Here is a 27,129-nt window from a genome sequence, read left to right as displayed (position 1 = left end):
CGGTTCTGTGTCCTTCTGAGGTACTTTTGTTGGGAGAAACACACTCAAGCTTGTAGCAGGGTCTGGTCCAAGAATGAGAGGCTCAAACTTGGTTCAATCCAGCAGTCAGAAAAGAATTTTTTTTTAAACCCTTGTACTTTGGTGTATTGTCTCATAGGTGGAAGATTGGTAAGGGTGAGCAATGGGGGTCAAGTGACTTGCCCAGGGTCACACAGCTGGGAAGTGGCTGAGGCCGGGTTTGAACCTAGGACCTCCTGTCTCTAGGCCTGACTCTCACTCCACTGAGCTACTCAGCTGCCCCAGAAAAGAATTTTATCAAAAGAAGAGGTTTAAGGGGGTGAAAAAGCATAAGAGCTGGTGGAAGAGCCCGAGAACTGGGCCAATAGCCATGGGGCTGGGGATCACATTTGCAATTTATTAGGGTCTGGGGGCTTGTCACATCCCATTCCAGGGAAAGGAAACTTCTCTCATGACAGACTGAAAACCCTGCAAAAATGGGCCAAATTCTGGCTCTGGGGTGGTTTGGGCTTTGTCACAGGTGAATTTAGGGCCAGCAGAAAGAGAATAAGGCCTTCACTGCGCCTCTTTGGGATTCTTTTGTTCAGGATTCTTTTTCCGCCTCCCCAGTCTGTGCTTCAGCATCCTAAAGCTGGGAGTGTTTTGGAAACTCTGATTTCCGAGTGGAAGTAGATTCTTTGGGCTGTCGGGCCACGCACTTGAACTATTTCTCCCCTAACACGGAGGCTCTTGTAGGCCCCGAGCCACGGGATGATGGTCTGGAGGCCCCTCCCTCCTCCTCCCCCCAGTTGGCTCTTGCTCAGGCTGTCTGGCCTTTGTGTCGGTCATCCATTTTGGGAGGCACCTGGGCCTCCGTCCTGTGAGGGAGGGTGAGGGTCCCATGAGGCTCCAGACCCTAAGGGAGGCCCACCCTACCTCTGACACTGAAACATTGGGACCACCCTGCCGTGACCCCCGGGAAAGGAGGAGTCAGCCCTTGCTTACTGGGCCCCCATCTTTATGTCAATGATGCCTTCTCAAGCGGATGTGAAAGAAATTGGTTTTAATACATTTTTTTTAAAAAATTAATGTGTGTGATTATGTTAACTGTTCCATAGAATCTGCACCCGTTTCAAGTCAAACACAAAGGTCCAAAAATAAAGTATGAATGTTCCACAGTGAAAGAATCTTTAATAATATAATTATCTTTTCCAATGGCTAGCTAGCGGGTGGTGACGTCACTTCCGCCACTCGGGCTGGGGAACTTGGCACTTGAGGTGCACTTCGCCCATCCCCCCCCAGGCCCTCAGGTCCAACACCCGGCCTGTTTGGCGCCTCATTCTGGATTCATGCGCAGCCGCAATAGCCTGTGGTTACATTTCCCCGCCTGTTGAGAGCCTCGTTCTGGACTCACACACAGCCAGAGCCGCCGCCTCAGCAGCCTCGTGGTCGTTGTCTCAGGGTGGTGAGTGAAGCCCGGGCGAGGGCAGAATGGGAGGCGGCTGTGGTGGGCCGCCCCGTGTACGGGTGACCCAGAGGCAGGCGGGTGGACACTGCAGAGGCAGCCATGGCAGAGAGACAGCGGGAGGCGGGTTCGAATATCTGCCGAGGAGCCCGCTGCACTCTGAGTAGTGTCTGGGCAGGGGCGGCCTGGGAGGTGGGGGTTGGTGCCTGCTGGTCACGTGGCTGCCCAGGGATCTAGCTCGAAGGCACCTCCAAGAACTGGGCTCATCTGGGCCTCCGGATCCAGTAAGGCAACGAGCTTACCCCGATTATTCCTAGTGGCCTCAATCCTGTTTGTGCCCTCTCTTTCCCAGGGCCATTGCTGGAGGGCCTGAGCCACCGTCCAGAGCCTGATGGACTGGACTGGGCCGCTAGGGGGTACCAGAATGGGGAGGGGGGGGGGTGGGAGCTGGGGAGCACACTTCCCGCTCCAACCACCTGCCTTGGTGAGGAGCAGTTAAGCGCTTTGTGCATCTGGATGTTAGCTTTTATAATTACCATTATCTCTGAGGTGGAGATTCAGAGAAGGTGCCAACATGTACCTTCCTTAAAAAGGGAAATCACTGCTAGACTTCCTGTCCTAATTTTTAAATCATTAAAATAATTTTCATAGCTGTGTGACCCCGGGCAAGTCACCTAACCCCCATTGCCTAGCCCTTATTGCACTTCTGTCTTAGAATCATACATAGTATTGATTTTAAGACGGAAAGTAAGGTATCTATTTTTTTTTTTTTTTTAGGTAAAAATGGCTCAAGAGAACAAAGATCCATGTGTAAAGTTTGTGGCGGCTCGGGGAAACACTCAACTTTTCTTTGCAGCTTTTGAGGTGCGTGCACTTGGCCATTCATATTGCCCGTAGTTATAAAATGATTTCCCTTTTAGTTTGGATAACTGATTTATCAAGATGTTCACAATCTAACAAAATTAGATTTGTAACTGAAATATATCCCCTCATATTGGAATTGCTTATTATGGAGTTTCATGTATATTTTCATTTCTGTTAAAGGTATTTGATGTGCAGCCTTTGGAAGAACCACTCCCTTTTGTCTACTAAAACCTTATTTTTTGAAGTTTACTATGGTGCACTGGAATAGCATCTTGTACTTTTAGAAAAATGATTCTTGAACAGAGTTTCTGGTTCATTGTTAAAAAACAGATTCATTAAGTACAGTATAAATTTTTAATTCATTTTCTTTTATCTAACTATTTAGCTTATAGACGTGTGAATAATTAAAAAAACACACTAACTTTTTCCTACAGTCTATGAAAGAATACTTGTCAGAAGAATGTCTTCAAGCTCTTACAAAAGAAGAGGCATTGAATATAAAAGAGAATGACACAGCTCTTTATGTCTTTGAACCATTTAGAGGTGTTGCATTTGATCATCTCCAAAAGGTTTGTCTCCATTTAGTGTTTTCTCTCAAAAATTTTTTTATCCTAGTTCCAATGTCTGTTATTTCTTGACTGGTCAGGTTTAGAGAAAATGCAAATTGTAAGTAGAGGTAGGCCACAAGATGAATTTTCCAGCCTCAATAACTCTCAAAGATCAGCTACTAAGTTATAGCATCATGATATGTGTTGATGAAGAGAATATTCACAATGATGAAACCATATGTTTTTGAAGACCAAGTATGAATATTGGTAAATACTATAGCTTAAAGTTAAGTTTACAGCTTGAAGTTAAGAAGGCATGTAATGGGGAAAAGTCATTTTTTCCCCTACTTAAATTATATTAACTTTGTCTTTTCTGTAGATTGGCTGTAGAATTATTGGCCCACAAGTAATCATATTTTGCATACAGCATCGACAGTGTATCCCAAAATCAGAGTATCCTGTTTACAATATGATTATGGCAGATATAATTATTTCTTGTACAAGTCTTGACAAAGCAGCAAAGGTAAGATGACACAATAGAATTCTAACATCGACATATACTTTTTATATCATTATTTTGTCATTTAAGCTATACTCAAAATGTTTTGAATTTTGTTTTACATGCTACAAAATAGGAGGGCTACAGCTAAGTAATATGATAGACAAAAAGTTGATCTCCAAATTGAGTTGTACCCCACACAAATTGTCCTGAAAATGGCAATCATAATACTGTTCATACAGTATAACAATCTCTATATGTTTATATCACGAAACCTGCTGGTAACACAATTGATCCAATCACGGGACTTTAATTTCACACTCCATATCTTTTGCCTCTGAAACATACCTTCACCATTTCACTTTAGATCATAAGTGCCCACAGCTGCCTCAGCCACTGAACCAAAGTGACTATCAGCCCTACTCTAGAACCAGTTTCTCCTTGTATGTAATTGTCCTGATGTCACTAAGTGCTCTCTGTAAAGTTGGGTCCATCTAAACCATATTTTCACAAAACCATTTAATTACTTTAGGTAGCTATGCCTATAAATCAAAGTGTAGAGGTAGGATTTTGTAACCAACCCACAGCTATAAGGTATTCTTGCATGGGTTTGAGCACCTGAAAGGGAAACCAGGAACTTGGGGAATATGGGTGGAAGGGTTAAAGATTAAGGTAGGAAGGACATAAAGAGAGAAAACAGACACAGAGATACAGGAGTCATCGGCTTCATGTTCAGCTTGTCAGCTCCTCCTCCAATGGTGAGAGAGAGAGTATCCTACCGACCCCAAATGAGAGAACTGATCTGTTTATTAAGGATAGTTGTACAAGGTAGGGGTGGTAGGGCGTCCATCACCCATTTGGTATATCAAAAGTTTCAACAGTTTAATGACAAGGCCAAAAGGATGAATGATAGCACACTAGGTTGCCAGGTATCTGGGCCAGGACTCTTCTCCTTTCCAAAAAGCTGACACCAGTTTTATCTTAGGAATATATATGTGGAACTTTGACATTCCAAAGGACCCTAAAACTTATCTGTGAGCTTAAACACAAGAGATAACAGCAGAAGTTTGGCTTTTAAGATCAACAAACTTTAACCCCATCCAAATTTAAGGACTCAGTAGTTAATCATGTGAAATATTAGAAACATATCCATAAGTCTGGTCCATGAGCACTTTGCTCATTAAAGTCAGCTTTTAAATACATCTTTAATGTTTTCATGATTTGTTATAACTGAAACCCTATAGATTTTAAATCAAAACCATAACTTAGCGATGTCTCTTTAGTGCCTTTGAATTGAGTCATTGACCATTTGAAGAATTCCATTTTCTTTTACAAATCACCTGTCTTGAAGATGCATTTTAACATAACTGGTGTTCAGGTGCATGTTACTTTGTTATAGGCTTGGTATAATAGATGCTATAGAAAAATGATGATATTGTTTTTTAATATATTTCCTACCTCTTTTGGCATTTCAGGAAGAAATGCATAAGTATGTACAAATGATGGGTGGACGATTTTGCAGAGACTTGAATGTGGCAGTAACTCACCTTATTGCTGGAGCAGTTGGCAGCAAAAAATATTTAGTAGCTGCAAGCCTAGGGATACCTATTATGCTTCCTTCTTGGATAAAAGAGTTATGGAGGAAGTCACAAGAGAAGTAAGTAATTTATTGGTCTTAAGAAAAGACACATGAAATCATTTAAGTCTAATTTTCAGGGTCCCCTGAAAATTTTGTGAATATTTTCTCCCCATATTCATTCAGTGACCTAAACAAATTCAACGCCATTCTCTTTTCCAAATCCTGAAGAGTGAAAGTTTCTTAGGCCTAGTGTCGTTGGGAGGAATTATGATGTAGAAAGAGTGTTAAGTTTGGAATCATAGCTGTTACTGTTATGTGTCTGAAAATCAGACTGGTCAGTCCACCCTTTGGAGCCTCCATTTCCTCATCTATAAAATGAAGAAATTGTATTAGGTGATCTCCAAGGTCCTTGCCACCTCTCCATTTAGTTTCCTATGCTTTAGTCTATCCCCAGAATTGCCTACCTGGATATTAAGTTCAAAGGGAGGGTAGACTATGTGGAGAATAAATCGCCCTTCAGAGTTAACCAAAACATTCCAGATGGCGCAGTGGATAGAGTAGTGGGCCTGACCTCAGGAAGACCTATCTTCCTGAGCTAAAATCTGGCCTCAGACACTTGCTAGCTATGTGACCTTGAGCAAGTCAATTAACCCTGTTCACCTCAGTTTCCTTATATGTAAAATGAGCTGGAGAAGGAAATGGCAAACCATTCCAGTATCTTGGCCAAAATAACAGCAACAACAACAAAATGGGGTCACAATGAGTCAGATACAACTGAAAATGACTAAATCACCATAACAAGGGCATTCCTAGCAGAATAGTTGTTTGCAAAGCAACTGTTAGGTGGGAGACTCCACTTGTATCTCCAGCATCTGACAAATAGAAGGATGCTTACTAATTGCTTGATGACTGATTTCTCCATACTTTAGCATGATAATTTAGCCTTTCTTAGCAATTTATCTCATATTTTATCATAACATGGAATTCAAGGCATTCTGCCTGACATACTACCACCACTATCTACCACTTGATGGTTTTTCCTCTGGGAGCAGGGCCAGTCTGAGACATGCCCAAAATTCATAGTAGTATCTTTGTTCAGCATTTAGCATGCCAACAATTTAAATGATTTTTACTTGATACCTTGTCAAAAGTTTTGTTAATTGTTTGCATAATGTAGAATTCTACAAGAATATGAAACTTTTATAGTAGATGCTTGAAAGTAACTGCAGGCTTTTAAGTTGTACCTTTGGATGAAAACACTTGGTGTGAGATTTGGAATTTGGGGACAGTATTTTTAGAAATAGGTAGTGGGTATAGTGGTAATTTTTCTTCCTTTTTCCTGAAAAAATTTGGATTCAAATTTTTCTGTTTTTCCAAATCTATTCTAGGGACTTTGTATATGTTTCATTTTTAACTTGAGTTGTTATTGTAAACTTAAAATATGAGAAAAGAAAATGATAGGGAAAGCACATAGTGGTTCTAGTATAAGTAAAATATTTACTCATCCAACTTTTGAGTAGATCTTTTTGTTTTTTATAGTACAATAAATGTTTTCCCTCTGCTGTTTTTTTTTCCAGCTGCATGACACAGTTTTCAGATATAAATATGGAAGATTTCAAATGCCCTTTGTTTTTTGGCTGTACAATCTGTGTGAGTGGTTTATGTACTCCGGAAAAAAGAGCAATTCAGCAACTCACAACTGATCGTGGAGGTCGATATATGGGACATCTGAAAATGAAAGAATGTACACACCTCATTGTTCAAGAGCCAAGAGGTAAAAATGTTTCCAAAAAAAGTATTGCTATTGATGTTTATTATGTTTGGGTTTTATTTCCTTCAATAAAATAGCTTTTTTGAGTGAGAAGAGCCAAGATTGCAGTACACAGATAACTTACCCCCTTGCCCCCCAAAAAAGACCTTGAAAATGCACTAGACCAAATCCTGATGGGGAAATGGAAGAAAAAGCTTCAGCAAGTCATTTTTGCAACTGAGGTCATCATGGGCATTAGGACATTAGAAGGCCAGCTTAAAAGTGTGCCTTGTAGAGCCCTATTATTTTTAGGGAGAAGGAGAGGACTAGAACTGTAGCAAAGTGAAGAAAAAGAGTTCATTGAGAGGTTGGTACTAAGGTATTTTGATAGTAATACCTCAGTTACCCAACCCAAATTGAGGTTTAGTGTTTGGGCCTCTCTTTACTAGGCCAGAACACGCAATTGGTTTGGAGAGCAAGATTTTTACAAAAATATATTTATTTGTATAAAAGTAAATATAAAAGGTTATCAAACAAAGAGTTCCTAACAAACTAAAGGTTTCCTAAGCTTTTCCCATACTCTCTAATTGGATCTCATGATCCAGCCTTCTGGTTTCTTCCAAGCTTCTCTAAACTCCTTATAAATTAACTATTAAAACCCAAAGAAATGCTAATCTGACTAGTCTAACACTAAGAAAAACTATTAACATATATATGTTTTATATATATATATATATGTAAGTATGTGTGTGTATGTATGTATGTGTGTATGTATGTATATATGTATGTATGTATGTATAACCTTGCCTCCAAGCAGATTGGCCCTGGTAAGCCTAAAGATGTCTTAGCCTACCAATTAATCTGCAATGAGGAAAATCTTAAATTGCCAGTAAAACAAAGGTTTGGGTCTTTACTCACTGTCTGTCTTCTTAGTGTTTCCTAAAGACAGGAACCAGGAAACCTTTGGGAATGGTTCAAATCTCTCTCAGACCCAAAATGGCCTGAGAAAAGAGTCCAAGGCTAACCTTAAGAACAGCTTAAGGTTCTGTTGCCAAAAAGATCTTCCTGGTGATCAGTTTTATTTCTTTCTTCTTAAAATCTCAGCAGCAAAGATATAGCAGGTTTGAAGTCTGTTCAACTTGGGGAAAACACAGCCAGAGCCTTCAACAGTCCAGGCTAAGTCTGTAACCTAGCTCAGAACTGCCTTCCAGCCAGCCAGTGTTCCCAACTGCCACCCAACAGAACTGTGCCCGCATGCCCTATGTTCCAAACCTTGCTTGCAACTTCCAGTCTGCTTAAGGACTTAAGAATTTGCAAGATCCTCTTGCAAAACTATTTATTAATCTTAATTGCCTTAATTCTAAAATCTACCACTACACAAGGCACTGTTACTTCCTGTGGGGCTCAGCAACAGGTACCAACTGATAGCTCTGTTCTTCAGTACCCAGTTCCAGGTCATAGATCCAGGGCAAACTGATGAAGGTACCTGCATCCAGGGGTGCAGTCCAGGCTAAGGAGTGGTCTTAAACTCTGGTATATGACTTCGACCCCAGGATCAAATCAGCATCTTAGTTACGGCTTCAAATCCAGTGTGAATCCTACTGAGGAATAACAAGAGCAGGAATACCAAGCTAAAGGGAAGCATAACTGTTACCCTGAACCAGTTGAACTTTCCCTCTGGCTGATAGGGCCTTAGCCTAGCAACAGTTTGCTTTTGCTTAGAGCCTGACCCAGGTCAGGAATTTGTAGAGCTCAGACCAGGAAAATGTGATAAAATTTTGTTCTAGATTATGCCACTTTAGAAATACTGAAAGCTTGTAGATACCTAGGTGGAGCTGTTCCTGAAATCCTGAAATAACACAATAACGAGATGAATCTAGCATTTATATAACATATATAATGTCAGACATTCTGCTAAGTGCTATACAAATAGTATCCCATTTGTTCCTCACAACAACCTTTGGAAGTAGGTGCTATTTTATCACTTATCATTTTATAGATAAGGAATCAAAGACAAATAGAATTTTGGGTGGGGTTTGTTTGTTTGTTTTGTACCCAAAGTCACATAGCTAGTAAGTATCAAGGAACGGATTTGAACTCAAATCTACCTGACTCTAGGCCCAATGCTTTATGCACTGAGCCACCTACCTGACTAGCAAGCAGCAGCCAGATCAGCTTAGACCTTCCTACCATCAGTGCCCAGAGCCTAGCCCTAACATCAAGTCCATAGTCAAAAAATAGACTTGAAGAAAGAGCAAACCAAAAAAAGAATCTCACCACCAAAAGCTACAGTGGTATCATGGTTACTCATCAATCCTAAAAGAAAAGAATGATTCCAAAATACGTACAAACAGACTCAAAGAAAAATTCAACTTGGGTACAAGTTAACTAAAATTTCTAGAAGAGTGGAAGTGAGAATTTTTTAAAAAATTTAAATTTTTAATGAAAACACTAGTGGGAAAAATGGAAAAGAAATGAAAACTGTGGAAGATATTGGAAAAAGCACCTTATCTCAAAAGGTATTAAACCTTGCCCATGCAACAATCTGAAAAGTTAAAATGAGCTAAAAAGAAGCCGTGGGCTCCATGAAGCAATGAGAGATATTAAAATAAAGCCAAGACTGAAAAAATAGAATATGTGAGATGTCAGAAAAACAAATAACTTGGAAAATAGATTGCTGAGTAAAAGTTTAGGAATTACTGGACTACTTGAAAAGCAATGATTAAAAGAGGGTGATGGATGGGGTTAAGAATATTATTTCAATAAATATTAAAAGAAAACTACTACCATTTATAACCAGATCTGAAAATAAAAATAGGAATCCCCTTGTCATATCTTGAAAGAAACCCCAAAATTAAAACTCCCAGAAACATTAGAACTAAAATCCAGTGCTTCCAGGTCAAAGAAAAATTACTGGAAACACTAAGAAGGAAAAAATTCAAGTAGCAGGGAACCATGGTTGGGATCATCTGAGCATTAGCACCATTACTATGAAGGAGTAGAGAGCTTAGAATATGATATTCTAGAAGGTAACGGAGCTAGACCCATAGCTAAGAATTATTTACCATGATGGGGAAGAAAGGAAAAGACAAAGCATTTCTCCACTGTGCTAAGGACTTTTACAAATGTTATTTTATTTGATCCACACTTATGAGGCAGGTGCCATTTTTATCCTTGGGTTATAATTGAAAACACTGAGGCAAACACCTGGAGCACTTATATTTGAGGGCAATGAAGCAACTTCTGTGACTACAGCAGCTCCAGTGTAGTGTATGCCATCCCTCTTGAAAGTGATTAAGATTAGATCTGGGTTGTCTAATGGAGTGTCCAAGTGATTATCTCCAGGTTTTTCAGCCATGGACACTAAAGATTCACAATTGTGTAATGGTTCTCCTGTAAATGGTAAATCTGGAAGCAAGGGTTAAGTGTTGTGCAGTGTTATAAGAAGATCTAAAGTGAACTGTATGAAGTATTGATTGAACTGAAGGGGGTCTGAATGCATTTAATGAATGTAAATTTCTTATGCCAAAGGGGATCGCCCCCTAATTGACTGAGAAAAGAGTCCAAGGCTTAAGACCAGTTTAAGATTCTGTTGCTAAAAAGATCTTTACCATAGAAGCCGGTCAAAATATGTATAATTTTCTGTGCATGTTGTCATAGTATATGTTGAGTTAAAAGCCATTAGCATTTTTAATCTTTTACTAAATCTTACATATATCTGGGTTTGGGTTTTTTTTTTTTTGGTGTTTTCCATAAAAGTACTAAGAGGAGGAAGAGAGAAGGGTTAGGGAATAAAATACTTAAAGAAAGAGAGCTGCAGTAATTATTAAGTACACAGGCAATCCAATGAGGTGTTCTGACTAAATTGAATAATTTTCTTGTATTGGAAATCGTTTATTTGATTAAATTGGGTCATTAATCCTTATTCTGCTTTTAGAGTCAATCCAGTCACTGAATTAGCTTGTGTATGATTGGGTGGGCTACTTGTTTTGCATGTATGGGTACTTCTCAAGAATGATGAGCTAGGGAATAGAGGAAATGGAGGATATACTGTTGATAGCAAAGAATCTGAAAAACTATATTGAGATACCTTGGGTTCTCCCGTGTTTTGTGAAAAGAGTAACTGCTTCTCACATTCATGACTGAGTTTACCAAGCTTTTTCCTCATCACAGTGATCCTACCAGGTAGACAGTGTGAGTATTCTTATCTCTTAAAGATGAAGAAGCTGAAGTTTAGAAGTTAAATGACTTGTCAGCAATGAGAGTGAGAGTCACAGATCCTGAATCCATACCTAGTCTATGTTCTTTTCTGTTCCTGGGCTGTTTCTCACTAAAATAAAGGCTTGTACATGGAATTCTAGGAAATGGCTTTCTAAGATCTTCAGTGTCTGGACTTAACTTGAGTAGAAAGAGAGACTTTCTACTGTGCTTCCTTTTTATTATCTCTGCTTGTTTGCTAAGCTGCCTTGATGGAAGAGGTTTACTCTTTCAGGACCATGAATATAAAGCTCAGTTTGAAGTGAGTACATTATAAAGATTTTAATAAGATGATTATTTAGTCTGCTAATGCTATAGGACATTCAAAAACTCCTAATTTTCAGGAGGATCAGACATGGAATTCTAATTTGTTTATACCTTCTTCCACTTGATCGCTTTTTCTTTGCAGCCATGATATCAAGTGCACTGTATTAAAGCACTTGAAGAAAAGAACAGTTATGTGTAGAATTGATCCTAATTTGTATTAGCTTGATATAGAAATAGTTTTGCTTTTTAAAATACTAGTTTTTATTATTTTTGCACTGACATACACATATACTTTTTTCATGTAAAAGCGCATACATTTAGACATATATAACATATATCTCATGTTCGTTATGTTCACATTGAAATATGTCTATGTTTATTGACAAAAATAATGACATTGATTATAAATTGATAATTAGTTTACAAAATTACTAAATTGAGGCAGGCATACCTGGTTCTTTGGGTACTCACCAGGAAAGACCATAATTGGCAGTAGGAAATTGGATTGCAATCACTTTTATTAGGCAAAGAGGGAACAGACAAGTAGCAAAGGGGATACAAATATCATGGAAATAGGGAATGGAATGGTGAAAAAAACCAGGCAGTATAGGGAAGAGAATGTGGAGGGGAAGTGGTGGAAAGTATCACTAATATAACTGTTGTTACATTAGTGTGTTGGGCACACTTGGCAGCATGGATGTGTTAGAGATAGAAGAATGCTCAGGGGGCAGAAATTTAAGGTCTCTTTTTTTACAGGATTTGGGGTTTGAGGTTAGTTCATTAACATAACCTACCATTGTAATGGCTATTAAACTTACTAATTGACTAGAAGAATAAATTTTAACCCAGCACTAAAATGATCTGGAGTAGAGTATTTTCCAGTATTGTGATTTAATTCAGATATTTTTCACTTGAGTTTGATAATTTAAATAATTTTGTAAAAGAATTCATAAGAGACTACCATTTTTTTTCTTTCTGCACATGGAAGGTGAGAAATATGAATATGCTAAAAGATGGAATATACATTGTGTGGCACTTGAGTGGTTTTATCACAGTATTGAAAAAGGCTTCTGTCAAGATGAAGCTATGTACAGAACAGAGCTTTTATCAGAAACAAATAGTGAGCTCTATACTTCAGTTATTCTGGGTCAGAACAATGAAGCTAGTGGTAAGTCTCTCATCATAATTCAGTTGTTATTTTTTTAGCCTTGATTAGTTTACTATAATAAGGGGATTTGTTTTATTAAGAGTCAGTAAATATTTCTTATTAGAATATTGAATTATTGCTTTCTTTCACTTATGGTTGTACAACAAAAAAATTGTCTTGTCAAAATTGTTCAGGGTTTTTAGTTCATTTTATAATTTGTGGCAGGTAAGTTTATTAACAGATTTAGTTCTGTTTATATTTTGTCTTTTAGAAAAATATTGAATTTTATCTTTGAAATATAAAAATTATTTTCAACTGAAAAATAAAGTTCATTGAGGAAAAACAATCATTAGGAACCCGATTTATTTATCACCGTTTTTGAATTTTTCTCATTACATTTTGATATATAAGTTATACTGTTTCAGACTTTTGTCACATTTCTAATGTCCATTCAGGTTACATTAATGAATTTATACAAAATTCAGTTATGAACAACAAACTAGAATCTCTACTTGAGAATCTACAAAATTTGGATATCAATGCATTTCAAGCTCCTATGGATTTACTAAATGGCTGTCGGGTATGTCTATAAATTATTACTCTAATACTCTTTAGTCTTATAATTATGGTATTTCATAGGCGGGGCCCTTGTTATCCTCAAACTTCATCTTCTACCATTCAGTGAAATTGCCCTGTTTACTTTTCCTCCAGTTAACACTTTTTGCATCTTTTTGACTGCACATATTTTCTCATTCTCCTCCCACTACTTGGAAAATTATATTTCTCCAACTTCTCTGCCTAACCAAAATCTGCCTAATAGTCAAGGCCTAGGTGGATTCTTTCCTACTTCTCTAGTCTATGTTGATTACCCATCTTTGAAACTCTTTATCACTCATTGGATTCTTATATCATTGTTTAATTCTTATTTCCCATATGAGGTCTTAAAGAAAAGAGAATGGTTTACCCTATGTCTCCTCTGATGTCCAGCATTGCTATTGTATATAGCTTTTTCAAAAGAAGAGAGCCATAAATATAAATAGATTCATATTTTCAGTCTCCATCAGTGAAATAAAGAAGGTATATGTTTATAATGAGCACAAGATTGAAAGTGCAAGGTTCTTATTCAACAAATTTAGGGCTTTATTAGGATACATTGATAAAGTAACATTTAATAGAATGCAGCATTTATTTATTCTTGTCCCTTAAATCCAGCAAATGTGTGTCTCTTATCTTTCTTGTTAAAAGAAAATTTTCACTTCCTATCAATCTAAATGATTTACTATGGGGCACAAAGATGATAGAAATTGTTGTTAAAGGAATTATCCAAGCATACCACTGTCCCTAATGAGACACTCAACAAGGGTTTTTAAAATGCCTATTATGTGCCAGTGTAAGGGCCAGAATGTAAGGGATAAAAATAAAAGGGTTGGACTAAATTTATCAGAGTGCGGTTGCCAGGAATTATTACTCAGTTCCAAATGATTTTTTTATGGTAGTTTATTTGCAAAAGGAGAAAGAGTGAAAGTAAGAAAATCAGAGAGAGTAGATATTTACTCCAGCCCAGTCTGAACCAGGCAGGGCTTAAGAGGCTCCAGCAAAAGGGACCCAGAGGTAAATTAAACAAGTGCTTAGGGGGGCAGCTGGGTAGCTCAGTGTATTGAGAACCAGGCCTAGAGACAGGAGGTCCTAGGTTCAAATCTGGCCTCAGACACTTCCCAGCTGTGTGACCCTGGGCAAGTCACTTGACCCCCATTGCCTACCCTTACCACTATTCTGCCTTGGAGCCAATACACAGTATTTACTCCAAGATGGAAGGTAAGGGTTTTTAAAAATTAAAAAAATAAGCAAAGGTTTAGCCATGAGGCCTCCTCCAAGACAAGGGGCCTCTCTAGAGTCTAGTGCCTCCAGAACAAGCCAGGGAAGGGAGTCATCCTTTTTCACTCACCCACATGGTAGTTCTAAAGGAAAATAGAAAGGCAGTCCGAGGTCCTCAGCCCAAGCTCCTCCAGGGTCAAGTTGGAAAGTGAAAGACCTGGTCACAGGAAGTTCTTGTCACTTTTAAATACAATTCCTTTTGTCACTTTCTGTGCCTTTCTTCCACTTTTACATGGACCAATTATAGCTAAAGCTTTACTTAGAACTGCCCAGAAGGCAGTCAGTCAATTCTGATTCATCACCCACTATTACACACATGGGTCACAGACATCCCCCTCTTAAGGATAAGTGGAGTGTATATGTTTCTGGTGATTAAATCTAAAAATGGGGAGGGGAGAGTTAATCTCATCTTCACAATCCCCCATGATCATTTGGGAGACTAGTCTCCCCAATTGATCATTTGACATAATCATTTTATACCCCTAAAAATCTTCTAACTACAAGTATATACAATATTGCACCTTCTAAGAGGAAACTACAACAATTAGAGCTAAAAGGCAAATAGAAGAGAGAGAGAAAGAGAAAGAGAGCAAAACCAATGTTTTGCTAGGCGTGTTAACAATAAGCCAATTAGGGGGCAGTCCCCTTATTAGGCATAAAAGTTTACATTCAAAATAAATGTTTTTCTATCCTTTCTTTGCAGATATACCTTTGTGGGTTTAGTGACAAAAAGTTAGATGAAGATAAGTTGAGAGGACTTATCAGTTGTGGTGGTGGAGTTTGCCTTAATCAGTTCAATGAAGATGTAACACATGTTATTGTGGAAGATTATGATGATGAATTAAAGCAGTTTTGGACTATATCAACACACAGGTTCTAACTATTTTTACTTTAAAGTAGTTTCCACAGTGAAAATGATTTTTCTAGTCTTGTAAATTATAAAAGTGCCTGAAACAGAACCTTACTGTATAGAAATTCTATAAAAGAGGCAGATAAGCCAAGACTGGTCCTCATACCTCAAACTAATATGTCATGACTGCACTTTTGTTTTCATAGGCCTCATATACTGGAAGCAAAATGGTTGTTGGAATGTTTTAGTAAAGGTTATCTACTTTCTGAGGAGCAATACATTCAGTTGAATTACCAAACAGTCGAGATACCCTTATCAGAGCAAGCAGGAATGAAAAGGAATAACAGTTTTTCCAAGATAGAATTTAGAGATACTGAGAAGCTTCAGCAAGCTGATGAAGACCTCCTCTCCCAAAATGACAATGACGACATGACTATAGGTAAGAACTATTTGTCAGATTTATTTTTCTGAAAATTGAATTTTTCTTAAAACTGCTTCTAAAATTATATTTTGATAATACCAACTTTTATTTTCATTTAGCTTATCTGTCCTTAAAACAGTCCTGTGAGATAAAAGCAAATGCTTTTACCTTTCCCTTTGCAAATTTTGGAACTTAAACACCAAAAAGATTTTTTTTTTTAAGTTTACCCATTTAATAGTTAAGTTGCAACTAAAATCCAAGTCTCATTTCTAATTTGCTTTCATCTCAGTATATTTGGTGTAAGATTAAAATTGTAGATATAGGTCAGCTGGGTGGCTCAGTGGATTGAGAGCCAGGCCTAGAGATGGGAGGTCCTAGGTTCAAATCTGGCCTCAGATGTTTCCTAGCTGTGTGACCTTGGGCAAGACACTTAACCTCCATTGCCTAGTCCTTACCACTCTTCTGCCTTGGAACCAACACTTAGTATTGATTCCAAGATGGAAGATAAGGGTTTAAAAAAATTTTTTTTAACTGTAGATAATATGGGTTGATGTTTTGGTTTCTAAGCTTGAAAGATACATTTACATTGGTTTCTTTTTTTGAACACTACCATGAGCAGCCTTTATGCATAGGTTTCTAATTCTGTCAGTTACTTTTTGAAAGTCCTGTCAATAAGCAGCCCTATGGGTGAACTTGCCATCTCCGCTGTTTCTTCAAATCAACAATCAACAAATATTTTTTAAAATACAATTTTCTTTCCTCATTTAAACAAGGTTAACCTTGTAACAAATATATACATATTATACATACATACATATATAGTCAAGCAAAACAACTGTATTCAACAAGAATTTTTAAAGTATCTGTTGTGTCAACTATCAAGTCAGGCACTGGAGATAAAAAAAAAAACTAAAACTAAACAGAATCCATTCTCCAGAAGCTTAGATTCTAAGGAAGAAAAAAACACCATTCACATATATAAAAAGCAGATAAAAATAACTGTGTGGAGAAACAGTCTTTGTCTCCCTCTATTAGAATATAAACTCCTTGAGAGCATGGCCTGTCCCACTTCTGTATTTGCATCCCCTTCATTTAGCATAGTACAAGAATAAGTAATTCTACATTCATTCAGGTGGTGACTGTGAATAAAGAGGAGGTAATAGATGCCAAGAGATATGAAAGTGGTAATGACAAGACTTGTCCTGATTGGATGATATGAAATTAAGAGAGAGTGAAGTTAAGGATGACTTCAGGGTTGCAAACCAGAATGATTGAAAGGGTAATGTTATCCACAACAGAAATAGGAAAGTTAGGAAAAACAAGTAGGTTTGGGCAAAGTGATGATTTCTGTATTAGACATAGTGATTTGGAGATACCTCAAGGACATTCATTCTGAAATGTCCATTGGGAAGGATTGAGTCCTTTCATGTAGGACTGAGTCCATTCATGTAGAACTGAGGATCAAGCTCTGTAAGAATTAAATTTTAGGGGCAGCTGGGTAGCTCAGTAGAGTGAGAGTCAGGCCTAGAGACAGGAGGTCCTAGGTTCAAATCTGGCCTCAGCCACTTCCCACCTGTGTGACCCTGGGCAAGTCACTTGACCCCCATTGCCCACCCTTACAATCTTCCACCTATGAGACAATACACTGAAGTACAAGGGTTTAAAAAAAAAGAATTAAATTTTAATGGTTTGACTAAATTATATGAAAATTATAAATAATAATTGTGGTCGCCGATTCAAAGTATCAATGTCAAAATGACTTTAATAGCTTTTATTTACAAAAGAGGTGGAAAGAGTGAAAGCAGAGAAATACAAAAGGGTAGAGAAGACATTAGTCTATCTAAGTAACTATTGCTCCAGTGCTTGACTCAGCCAGACTTGCTGACCTTCAACCGGAAATAAACTCTCTCCAGAAGACAGGAAGGGAAAGGCAGCTATCCACTCACCCAAGTTCTCTCCAAGAGGCAAGTCAAGATGATGACTCAAGCTGAAGGTGACTCCTGAGGCCAACTTTCTTACCCTGAGCCGACCTTCTTTTTGAAGCTTACTTTTTTCTTGAAATCAAACTCCTTCTTGAAACTGACTTCCTTCTTAAAGTTGACTTTTTCTAGCCCCAGAAATTCAGGGCCTTTTATAGTGGCTTCTTGTCCCTTCCCCTCTTCACAAGGGCTAATCACAGCTTCCAAATTGCCCAGCACTGCCCTGGGGGCAGTGTTTGTGAGAACCACTTTTCACCTTCTGGAGAAGTGAATACTCATCAAAAGGTTTCACAGATTCCTGGCTGATTGAGGTTTGAATTCTCATTTCCTGGCTGATTGAGTTGAAAGGGTGGAGAGCTTCTCCACCTAGTGCTAAGTAGAATGTTCAACTTTTGTTGATTCAATTCAAAAAGTAGACAAAGGAGAGTTAATCCTGTCTTCCCAATCTAGTAAAGTACTAAGTAGGGGTACTTAAGTTAACCAAGTGTTAACTCAAAATAGACAAAGGGAATAAAGGATTCCCTTTCACAAGTATAAACTCAGAATAGACAAAGAGAACAAAGAATTCCCTTTTCACAGCTCTAGATACTGGGTCTACATACATAGTTTTTGGAGCCATCTACATAGAAATGAAAATGATCATTATACATCACAACACATTAGGGAGGCTGGGAAGGGGTGGAATATTTTTTTAAATTGCTTTGTATTTCATTTTTAAATATTCAAGTGGCTTCCCTGGCACAGACTCTTAACAGACTAAATCCTGTTAGGGATATGAAAGAAATATGGTGCCTGTCTTTGAGGAGCTTGCAGGATGACTAGAATCTTTTCAAATGTTTTTCTTCCTACAATTTTCGTAAGTGTTGTTTTCATGAAAATTTGGTTTAATTGGGAATTTGATGCTTTTGTTTGTATTTTTTGGTAAGTGCAATTTGGAGAATATATCCCTTATTTGATAAGATCTCTAGTCTATGGACATTTACCCACATTGGTCCAATTAGCCATTTTTCAGCTCCACCTTATTTAGAATCCTTGACACTAACTTGGGTCAGTTGTTATATTTAGAGATTCTAGCCCCATTGTGAAACAAGTAGGAATTTCTGCAATATTGCAATTTCTTTTCTTTGTAGTCTAGACCTCTGATTTCATTGGTGTAGAGAACTCCTATTAAGGAAATTCAATCAACTATTCTGAGATTAAGTCTCTTGTTCAGCAGACTCACACATCCATTAGGATTTAGAGGTGGTACTTGAACACAGCTCTTCTTAACTCCAGGGCTGCTTCTCTCCAACACACCATGCCAATCCTCTTGAAATTTATAAGGAATTTTGGGAGTTGTTTTCCTCTTATGTTTGTGTAACTATGACCCTATTAGGTTTTTTAACAGGCACTCATAGGATGACAATAGTTTGATGTATTTATTGTAGTCTGTAGGAAGAAAGAAGGAAAGTGCTCCATATAACAATGCAGAGTATATCCTGGACCTTTTTGTCCTGTGATTATTACCTGTGTCCTTCCATAAATCCTCTGCAGGAAATTCATCCAATATTTTTGAGACTCTTCTCTAGATCTTCTAATAGTCCATGCTAATATTAAGAGTAAATTGGCAAAAAAACGACTAAAAATGGGGATTGTTGGTGTTAGCAAGATTGTTGAAAGATAGACACAGTAAGTGTTGTTGGAACTATTAATTGATAGAACCTTTTAGAAATCAATTTTGAATCATACAGAGAAAGTAATTTAAAATGTCTATGGACCCTTTGATCTTGAAGTATATACCTCAAAATAATTAGTGAAAAAAAGAAAAGTTCTGTATATACAAAAATATTACAAGTAGGTACCTATTATTTGAGAGTAACTAAACATTATATATGAAATATAATGGAATTATTACTGTGATATAAGAAATTATAAACATGAAGATTAGAGAGGAAATATATCACTTGATACAAATAAAAATAATCAGGAAAGCAATATACACAATGAATAGAACAATCTAAATGGAAAGAATGAGAACAAAACAGTTCAATATGAATTCCGTAAAATTATAAGGACTGAACAAGCTTGACTAAAGAAGAGAGAGAAAAAAATAGCTTCCATTGCTTTTTTACACAGTTGGAGGAGCCTTGGGAATACATTTTTGATGTTAGACACATTTTTGGTTCATTAAGTAATTTTGCAGACATTTTTTTTCTTTCTCTTTTCTATATTAAAAGGGATGGCCCTCTGGGAAGGGGTTGGAAGGGATACAGTAGGGAATGTAAGTACTATAAAAAATGAAAGTTGTTAATAAACATTTGTTTTATTTTTTAATTAAGTAGGTACTAGTATGTGACTTGGGTTAAACATCTGTTATATCTTCTTTTCCAATCATACATTTCTCAGATGATATCTTTTATATATCTTACATGAAAATCATCATTGGTAATAGTCTACATTTGTCTTTTGCCCTTTGAGTCACTTGTAATTTAGAGTCTTTAAAGAGATTGTGATATTGCATGATTTATTGGAAAGTTAATATTAATTGGAACCCCTTTTTGGCCCTCAAATCAACCTTTTGATTTTGAAGCAAAAAAATCTTAGGTCTGAAGTTCTGGACTTAATCTTTCTGAAGCCACGGATGGAGTCCTCCCTCCTCTTGTCTACCATGCTAGGATATGCTGTTGTATATGTGCTGTGTGGCCATTGTAAACACAACATGGTTACTCCGGGCATCCAGAAGACTCTCCTTTTGTCCAGACTGAGATCTGAATTCTCCAATGAAAGGCTCAGGAAAAGGACATCACAAAGAGCTTAAATTATTGGAAGGGACAGGACGTCTCTCTTTTTTTGGAACCACTGACTAGAGAGGGTACATAATCTGGCTCAGTGCTAGCTCTGAGTAAGAATCTCAACCCTGCTGTTTTCTATTAGTATGATTTTAGACAAGTTTCATAGCCTTCAGACATCAATTTTCTCCTTTATTAAAGTTGGTTGGACTGGACCATCCAGTTTAAATATAGTATATAGTATTTCAGGTATGTGATGTATTCTGCACAATATCATCTAGATAACCTTACCGTTTATAAAGAGTTCCTATTCTGTTTGAAATCCATTTGGTGGTCTTTGTTGCCACAAAGGGAATTGGGGAATAGTCTATAATTTTTTTCTTCCCACTTGTTCAGCATCTTCTCTTAAAGATCATTTTTAAGACCTTTAAGATAATTTTCAACTAACTGGATTGTGGACTATTGGGAATCTTTTGGGCATCTCACTCCTTAAGTGAATATTATTGACTTTAACAATTTATGTGGAAGTGAGCAAAAAGAATAATTATATAATTCAGGGTCCCTTCAATACATTGCACACATGGAAATTGTGTTTTGTTTATAATTTCAGCAACAAATTATCTCTGCTCAGAAACAGCATTATTGGAATATGAATTTGCTTTCATAGAGAAATATTTTTCCTTTTCAGATGATGATGAGATGTCTGAAGCAAAGATCTTTAATGATCCTACTCATGTTACTTTACAAGTGGAGAATCAGTCTTCCTTTAACCCCAGCTTACTGCTTGAGACTCTGACAATCAATGAAAGCTTATTTAGCCAGAAGAATTTCCTCGTTGTAGGTTATGATGATGAAGATGAATCTTTCATTGCCAGTGCTATTAAGGAAAATGCTGGAATAATTCTGCCCTTCCATAGCAGAAGTATTGCTGATTATGTTGTAGTTCCTTTACTGGGGTGTGAAATGGAGTCAACTGTAGGAGAAGTTGTTACAGATACATGGCTGGTAAGAGGAAACTGGTGCATTCTCAAGTAATATTGTTACTGATAGTCAAGGATGAGAATTGTGATTGAAGATTAACTATGTATTCATTGGTGGTGGGTTATTTTTGCACAAAAGTTCTACTTTAGATAAGAGTTTGCACTGAGCACTATTGAGATATTAAAACTCAGAAACAAAAGCAAATGTTTAATTGGGCTGTAAATGGTTGCAATCAAAGTGCCCATATGATTCCTGGCATAATAAGGAGGTGACATACTTGTCATATATAAATACCATCCTGTATTTACCTGCCTAGTTGCTACTTACATAGGCTTTTCCCTAAAACTTTCTACTTTTCAAGCTTCTCATTAAACTGATGAGAAGAAAAGTCCAGCTTAATGGACTCAATAGAAAAAAAAAGTTAATTTTAAAGCAATGCTTAGTGTCTAAATTTTGGTCACTCTGAAAGATTTTAGTATTCCTATATAATGAATTAACTTTAATCCTTTTATTCCTAATATTGGGGGGATTTTTTTGTTAGACCTGTGATTTCAGTGATATAGGAAACTTGTAATGAGGAAATTCCTACTACTATTGCAACTTGGACTCTGGGACACAGAACTTGCCCAGGGTCAGCCAAGCAGTATGGAACAGAAGGCAAGACTTGAACCAAGGTCTTTATGACTCTTAAGACCAGCTTTCTAGCCACTATTACACATTAAGACAATTCAATATAGGTTCCTTATTCTGTTTCTTTTATAAAAAAGGTGAGAAGGGAGCAAGAGAGTGAAAATATATTGAGCATAATCTTAAATATATAAAAAAAATTTTTAAGGCACAACTAATGCTTCTCATTTAAACAAAAACTTTTGTAACTGAACTAGCATTAATGCTGATACCTTCTTCCTGCTTTTTTTTCTTCTTTAAGATTACTTGTATTGAACAACAAAAGTTTTTTGACCCAAAGTCAAATCCACTCTTCACACCAATACCAGTATTGGAAGGAAGTGGTACTCCTTTAGAAAACTGCGTTCTTTCATTCAGCCAATTTATTGGAGCAGAGAAAGATTCTTTGGTATACTTGGCAAGCTTGCTTGGAGCAAGGTGTGTATTCTCATTAGTATTTAGACTTGGTGTGCTCTTTTGTTAATTTTATTGGGGAAATATGCAAAATAGGATTTGACTTTGTATCTTTGTATTACTTATTTCTGTGTAATAATTTTTAAAAGTCTACCAATTGGGGCAGCTGGGTAGCTCAGTGGAGTGAGAGTCAGGCCTAGAGACAGGAGGTCCTAGGTTCAAACCCGGCCTCAGCCACTTCCCAGCTGTGTGACCCTGGGCAAGTCACTTGACCCCCATTGCCCACCCTTACCAATCTTCCACCTATGAGACAATACACTGAAGTACAAGGGTTAAAAACAAACAAAAAAAAAAAACAACAACAAAAGTCTACCAATTAAGTAAGCCACAAATGCTGTTAAAGTATTTCTGGTGGCATGAATTAGTAAGAGGAAAAAGGCACATTTCCATCCCTGATCCTGATAATAGAGATTATGGAACCTTTAGGTCCACAGTCATTGATACTCATTTCTCATATAACATGTAAAATAAACTGAGTCTTTGTTCCACTCCAGTAATATAAGACATGGCCAATGCTTGATCCACCTGGATCTGACATCTCAAAATAGACATATCAAAAACTGAATTTAACATTTCTATCCCTAAACCTATGTCATCTTTAAAACTTGCCCCTTTCTGGTGATGATACTTGTTTTTACAAAAGACGAAGGCAATTTAGAATTATGCCCAAAGGGCTTTAAAAGAATGCATGTGGATAGCATTCTTTCTCATAAGTTCCTTTACATTGGATTGTTCCACAATGTTTCACTTTCTGTGTATAATGTTCTGCTCATCTCACTCTGCATCAGGTTCTTCCAGTTCATATAGAAACCCTCCAATTCATCATTCCTTACAGCACTGTAGTATTTCATCACCATTATATACCACAGTTTGTTCAGCCATTCCCCAATTGAGGGACATACCCTCATTTTCCAATTTTTTGCCACCACAAAGAGTGCAGCTATGAATATTTTTGTATAAATACTTTTCATTGTTATCTCTTTAAGGTACAAACCTAATAGTGGTATTGCTGGATCAGAGGGTATGCATTCTTTTAAAGCCATTTAGGCATAATTCCAAATTGCCTTCCAGACCACCAACAGTGTATTAGTGTCCCAATTTTGTCACATTCCCTCCAACATTTATTATTTTCCTTTACTGTCCTATTGGCCAGTCAGCTAGGTGTGAGGTGGTACCTCAGAGTTGTTTTGATTTGCATTTCTCTAATCAGGAGAGATTTAGAATACTTTTTCATGTGATTATTGATAGTTTTAGTTTCTTCATCTGAAAACTGCCTATCATTCACATAAACTCTTAAAAATTTCAGAGTTCAAGAATTCTTTGTGCATGAGGACTCTGCAGAGAAAGACATTCTTGCCAGTACTCATCTTATAGTGAAACAGCCAGATGGTTCTAAATATCAGACCGCACAGAAGTGGGGATTACCTACAGTGACTATGGCTTGGATATTGGAAACTGCCAAGTTGGGGAAGAAAGCAGATGAATACAAGTTTATGGTTGGAAATCTACCCAAACAAGGTTGCCATGATGATTTTATTTTGTTATGAACATTTCTATAACTAACTGAATCATGGGACCATAGATATAGGGCTGAAAGAGACCTTAGTGTTTAACCCTATCGTTTTACAAATGAGGTAATAGATTCAATTCAACAAAGATTTCTTAATGAAAACATCCATGCTCCCCTAGGACATTATATTCTGTTGGAAAAAAACATCATGGTATAAAAAATACCAAATTATACTGAGTATCTTCCCAAGGAAAGAACTTTTATTTTTGGCTCTTGCAATTTAGGCACTCGTATTTTAAAGTCTGATAAATTACAGTTGCAAATTATCTTTGAAGATGGAAAAATGAATACATAGTGCCAGCACAGATAGGTAACATTTAACTTTCATTATCTCTATGTATTATCTGAATGTACCCCAGAGATGAACAATGGCTACGAGGCTGTTTTCATGATTTCAAAATAATTTTTAAACACTTAAACTAGCAGAAAAGACAGGAAGTAAAATTGGAAAGTCTTAAGTTGTATTTAATGTCAATAGCTTTTTTGTTGACTCATACTAAACCAGTTATGTAACTTAAAATGAGACAAGAATTCTCAATAGCAGCTTTCCAAAAGTATGCTGTTCCAAGACAGTCTTCATAAGAAACAAAAGAATCAAATCTGAATGCACCAAAACCATAATGATCATTCAAATGTAAGTTTCTTGAGGCAATGGTCTGTTTCTGCTTTTTATTTGTTTCCCCTTAGTGCATAATAAATGCTTAATAAAAGTTTATTTAGTTTATTGATTCCTCATAATCCAGCTCTGGCTATATTCTTAGAGACAAAGATCCCTCCTTGACCAGGACTTCCATGATTTCCTAAAGGCTGCCCTCTATTGTCCTGCTCCTGAGTCAGTGACATGACAGACTAAAAGATCAGGAGCATCACACCACAGTCCATGGCAAGGCAGCTTTGCTTCCTGTTAGGAGCCTGCACTCTTCAGCCTTAGGACTTTCTTGCTATGTCTGGTGTGACTGTTGTCTTTCTTGTCAACAATAAACACATAGCAGTGACTCAATAAATACTCATTAAAATGAGTATATTACTTCATTTAAGTAGAGACTTAGTAGGAGAAATTTTCATTCCATAAATAAGTGAAAATCACCAGTTGTTTGAGGTCTAAGCCTATTCTGAGTAACATTAAGTAATGGGGAGAAGAAAGGACCTGGGTTCGGATTCCTTTCTTTGCAACTAATTGTCTTTGAGAAAATCAGTCTACCTCTCTCTGTGCCTCATTTTTCTGAATCATAAAATGAAGCAGTTAGACAAGATGACCTTAAAGATATCTTTAATTTCTAAATAACATGAATTCATATAAATTTAGTATTTTCACAGGTGATTTTCTTACAACATTATGAAGTAAAAGAAGTATGATCACCTTAATTTTTTAGATGAAGAAATGCAAGCTTAAAACCTTACTTACAAATGCCAGTTTGTTTTATTCAGCATATTTGAAAGAGTGCTATTAAAAAATTTGTCACTTAACTTGTCCTATTTGTTTTGTTTTGTTTTTCTCCCCAGAGTGATGCTACTTCATACAGAAAGAGAAATCCTTCACAAGATAGCCCAAGAGAGGCAATTATACTTTACCAACATATTACAATGTTTTAATAAAAAATTATTCTTTTGATGATAAAATAAAATAGTTCCATGAAAGGAACGATAAAGCCTGCACAGCAAAATTTATACCATCTCTTTATTGCTCAGTGTTCATACATGGCTTTGTAGGCAATACTTTCATTGTACTGATCTTGGTCAAATATAAAGGACTCTGTTATGGTAAACATCTATTTCCTAAACTTATTAATTTCTATTTTGCTTTTCTCATTTCTTCTGGATTCACTTTGTGGTGCAATGCAGGGATCTTGGAAATCCAATTTGTATAATGGTTTTAGAGTTCTATTCACTAGGCTATTCTATTCGGTCCACTTTTTAATAGCATAGTTGCCATAGTTGTCAGCAGATGAATATTTCTCTCAGCCAACAGTATGATACATGTGGTATTATTATTTAAGTTCAAGTGGAAGAGTCATGCCAGCCTTTTTTTCTACACGTGTGCTTTCCCAAATTCAGTTGGAAGACGGAGATTCTAACTACAGATTTATTGGGGCTTTTTGCTCATTAGGTGATGAAAATTTATGGAAGCATTTTCTGACTGTAAAGATTAACCTCTTGCAACTTCTTGCCCCACTGTTTACTGTTATCTTTTGCTCTGGGAGAGTTAGGAAACATTAAGATATAAGAAGGCAAAAGTAGGAGCTTTCTAAGCTTATCTTTATTATATTTGTTTTTATACCTTAACAACCTTATGGAGCTTTTTTTCCTTCCTACTTTTCAAGGGTACTTGTCTCTGACTATGAAAGCAACAGTCATCTGGACAAAGCAGTCCAAGGAACCAAAATTATTGCCACCACTCACTTCTCTACTATTCCTGGGGTCTATAAGTTTCCGGTAAATCTAAGTAATGTTTCTTATTACTTTTTCAATCCTTATAGTAAATACATTTCAATGAGGAACCAAAATAATTGCCTACACAAAGCCAGCTGTACCATTCTGCTGGATTCCAAAATGTATTCAAATGTGAACTGAATAAAATTTCATTTGATTTCATCTATTATATTGCTTTGGATAATTATTTTGGGTAAATCTTCTATTTAGCTAACAAAGTGATTTTCCTTAAGCAAAGGTCTATCCATGCCATTGCAGGGACTCCTTTATTGCTATCCCAGGACCAAATATAAAATCCTCTGCATTCAGAGCCTTTTGTAACCTAGCTTCCTTCTACCATCATGGTCTTATACCTTAGTCGTTTCCAAATACTTTTTGATCCAGTGACACTGGCTTCCTTGCTATTCCTGAAGAGTCTATCTCTTGGCTTTAGGCATTTTCTCTGACTGTACCCCCATACCTGGAACACTGTCTTTCATCTGTATTCTAGCTTCAAATTCCAAATAAAATCGCATCTTTAGGAAACTTTCACTACCCCTCTTAATTCTAGTGCCCCTTCTGTGTATAGCTTGTTTATACATATTTATTGATTCCCTTATTGGACACTGAGCTTATTGAGGACAAAGACATTCTTTTGCCTCTTTCTGTATCCCCCATGCTTGATTATCCCAATGCTTGGCACATAGTAAGTACTTAGTAAATAAATAAATGTTTGTTGACTCTGACTTGGAACATTGATATG

At 36.9% G+C, this 27,129-nt stretch overlaps 1 protein-coding gene across 1 annotated transcript in view; it reads left to right on the top strand.

Annotated features, from left to right (window-relative positions):
* Positions 1 to 2,245: 2,245 nt before the first annotated feature.
* LOC123249778 (DNA topoisomerase 2-binding protein 1-like) overlaps positions 2,246 to 27,129 on the top strand; it is a 62,829-nt gene continuing 37,945 nt past the window's right edge. The window contains exons 1-12 of the mRNA XM_044678899.1: positions 2,246 to 2,326; positions 2,761 to 2,895; positions 3,254 to 3,397; positions 4,849 to 5,030; positions 6,530 to 6,726; positions 12,215 to 12,398; positions 12,785 to 12,953; positions 14,952 to 15,121; positions 15,305 to 15,537; positions 20,955 to 21,271; positions 22,176 to 22,351; positions 23,694 to 23,905. Of these exons, the coding sequence (XP_044534834.1) occupies positions 2,246 to 2,326; positions 2,761 to 2,895; positions 3,254 to 3,397; positions 4,849 to 5,030; positions 6,530 to 6,726; positions 12,215 to 12,398; positions 12,785 to 12,953; positions 14,952 to 15,121; positions 15,305 to 15,537; positions 20,955 to 21,271; positions 22,176 to 22,351; positions 23,694 to 23,905 (2,200 nt within the window). The remainder of the gene's footprint in view (positions 2,327 to 2,760; positions 2,896 to 3,253; positions 3,398 to 4,848; positions 5,031 to 6,529; positions 6,727 to 12,214; positions 12,399 to 12,784; positions 12,954 to 14,951; positions 15,122 to 15,304; positions 15,538 to 20,954; positions 21,272 to 22,175; positions 22,352 to 23,693; positions 23,906 to 27,129) is intronic.

This window comes from Gracilinanus agilis, chromosome 5 (genome assembly GCF_016433145.1).
Source record: "Gracilinanus agilis isolate LMUSP501 chromosome 5, AgileGrace, whole genome shotgun sequence".
Taxonomy (NCBI): Eukaryota; Metazoa; Chordata; class Mammalia; order Didelphimorphia; family Didelphidae; genus Gracilinanus; species Gracilinanus agilis.
This window is presented reverse-complemented; position numbering and strand designations above follow the sequence as displayed.